Below are 2,500 nucleotides of genomic sequence, written 5' to 3'. Positions count from 1 at the left end.
CTCCTTCCTTCCTCCTCTTTTTCCCCCCCACTCAATTAACCGCCATTTGCATCCTCCATAAATCCTCAGGGACTCGTTTCGTTTCGCCTGTTATCGCGGTCGTCATCTTGGTCCTTATCTCGTTCGTCATGTCAAGTTGGCTTTGCAATGCGGTGCAGCGTCTTCGTCTCTCGTGTCAACATCTTGTGTGGGAGACGTCGAGATGCTTCTTCGAATTGTTTTTATTTTTATTTATTTCTCTCTCTCTCTCTCTCTCTCTCTCTCTCTCTCTCTCTCTCTCTCTCTCTCTCTCTCTCTCTCTCTCTCTCTCTCTCTCTCTCTCTCTCTCTCTCTCTCTCTCTCTCTCTCTCTCTCTCTCTCTCTTATTATTATTTTTATTTTCGTTTTTTATTCGTTTGTTTTATTTTTCTTTTTATTTTTTTTCTCTCTCTTATTATTATTATTTTTATTTTCGTTTTTTTATTTGTTTGTTTTTATTTTTCTTTATTTTTCTCTCTCTTTTGTTATTATTTTTATTTTCGTTTTTTTATTTGTTTGTTTTATTTTTCTTTATTTTTTTTCTCTCTCTTATTATTATTTTTATTTTCGTTTTTTATTTGTTTGTTTTATATTTTCTTTATTTTTTCTCTCTCTCTCTTATTATTATTTTTATTTTCGATTATTTATTATTTTTCTTTTTCGGTGTTGTTGTTGTTTTTTCTCTTTCTCTCTCTGGTTTGTTTTTCTTTTCTCTCTCTTTTATTGTTATTTTTATTATCGATTTTTTTCGCTGTTGTTGTTTTTTCTCTATGTTTTGTTTTGTTTTTTCTTTCTCTCTCTCTCTCTTTTTTTCTCTTATTGTTTTTTTTTTGTTTTCTCTCTTCCTTTCTTTTTTTTCTTTCTCTTTTTCTTTCTCTTTTTTGTTTTAGAGTATTTGTCTCTTTGAATTAATGTTGTTGTTTTTGGAGGAATTTTATCATTTGAGTCAAATATTTGTTAGTTTGTGTGTTTGTTTTGTGATTGTTTGATTGCCTTGTATATTAAGTTGTTTTTTGTTCGTTTGTTTTTGTTTTTGCTGTATTTCTCATGCACAGTAAATTATTTTTCTTTTACAAAGACAATTAAGATGTGCAGTTAACGACGAATAACAGATACAAACAGACACAAAAGACAATACTCTTAACTTAATTCTTTAAAAAAATAAATAAATATAGTTATAGATATTAATTCCTTTTCTTTTTCTTTTTTTCTTTTTTTTTGACTTTCAGCGTGTACAATATTCTTAACTTAATTCTTAAAAAAATATATATATATATAGTTATAGACATTAATTCCTTTTTTTCTTTTTTCTTTTTTTTCTTTTTTTTTTGACTTTCAGCGTGTACAATATTCTTAATTTAATTCTTTAAAAAAATAAAAAATAAATATAGTTATAGATATTAATTCCTTTTTTCTTTCTTTTTTCTTTTTTTTTCTTTTTTTTTTTTTTTGACTTTCAGCGTGTACAATATTCTTAACTTAATTCTTTAAAAAAAAAAAATAATAATAAATATAGTTATAGACATTAACTTAATTCTTTAAAAATTAGATAAATATAGTTATAGATATTAATTCCTTTTTTTCTTTTTCCTTTTCTTTTTTTTTTTTTTTGACTTTCAGCGTGTACAATATTCTTAATTTAATTCTTTAAAAGTTATTAATTCCTTTTTTTCTTTTTTCTTTTTTTTTTTTTTTTTTTTGACTTTCAGCGTGTACAATATTCTTAATTTAATTCTTTAAAAGTTATTAATTCCTTTTTTTCTTTTTCTTTTTTCTTTTTTTTTTTTTTTTTTTTTTTGACTTTCAGCGTGTTTTAAGGATGGCGTTTACATTCCGAGCGGGAAGAGCTACAAGTTTAACTGCAATGAATGGTAAGTCCCTGCCATTCTTTATGTTATTCTTATCTTTATTCTTATTTTTATCTTTATTCTTATTCTTTATGTTATTCTTATTCTTATCTTTATTCTTATTTTTATCTTTATTCTTGTTTTTATCTTTATTCTTATTCTTTATGTCATTCTTATTCTTATCTTTATTCTTATTTTTATCTTTATTCTTATTCTTTATGTTGTTCTTATTCTTTATGTTATTCTTATTCTTATCTTTATTCTTATTTTTATCTTTATTCTTATTTCTATCTTTATTCTTATTCTTTATGTTATTCTTATTCTTATCTTTATTCTTATTTCTATCTTTATTCTTATTCTTAATGTTATTCTTAGTGTTATCTTTATTCTTATTTCTATCTTTATTCTTATTCTTTATGTTATTCTTATTCTTATCTTTATTCTTATTCTTATCTTTATTCTTATTCTTTATGTTGTTCTTATTCTTATCTTTATTCTTATTTTTATCTTTATTCTTATTCTTAATGTTATTCTTATTCTTATCTTTATTCTTATTTTTATCTTTATTCTTGTTTTTATCTTTATTCTTATTCTTAATGTTATTCTTATTCTTATCTTTATTCTTATTTTTATCT

The 2,500-nt window shown here is 23.4% G+C and overlaps 1 protein-coding gene across 1 annotated transcript in view; it reads left to right on the top strand.

Annotated features, from left to right (window-relative positions):
- Window positions 1–2,500, top strand: part of LOC113824402 (uncharacterized peptidase C1-like protein F26E4.3) — a gene marked incomplete at its 3' end in the record, with an annotated part of 31,170 nt that overhangs the window by 4,326 nt on the left and 24,344 nt on the right. The window contains 1 exon segment of the mRNA XM_070124819.1: window positions 1,826–1,889. Within this exon segment, the coding sequence (XP_069980920.1) occupies window positions 1,826–1,889 (64 nt within the window).

This window comes from Penaeus vannamei, chromosome 8, assembly GCF_042767895.1.
Source record: "Penaeus vannamei isolate JL-2024 chromosome 8, ASM4276789v1, whole genome shotgun sequence".
In the NCBI taxonomy this organism is placed as follows: Eukaryota; Metazoa; Arthropoda; class Malacostraca; order Decapoda; family Penaeidae; genus Penaeus; species Penaeus vannamei.
The sequence above is the reverse complement of the archived record's forward strand: the minus strand, read 5'-3'. Positions and strand labels throughout refer to the sequence as shown.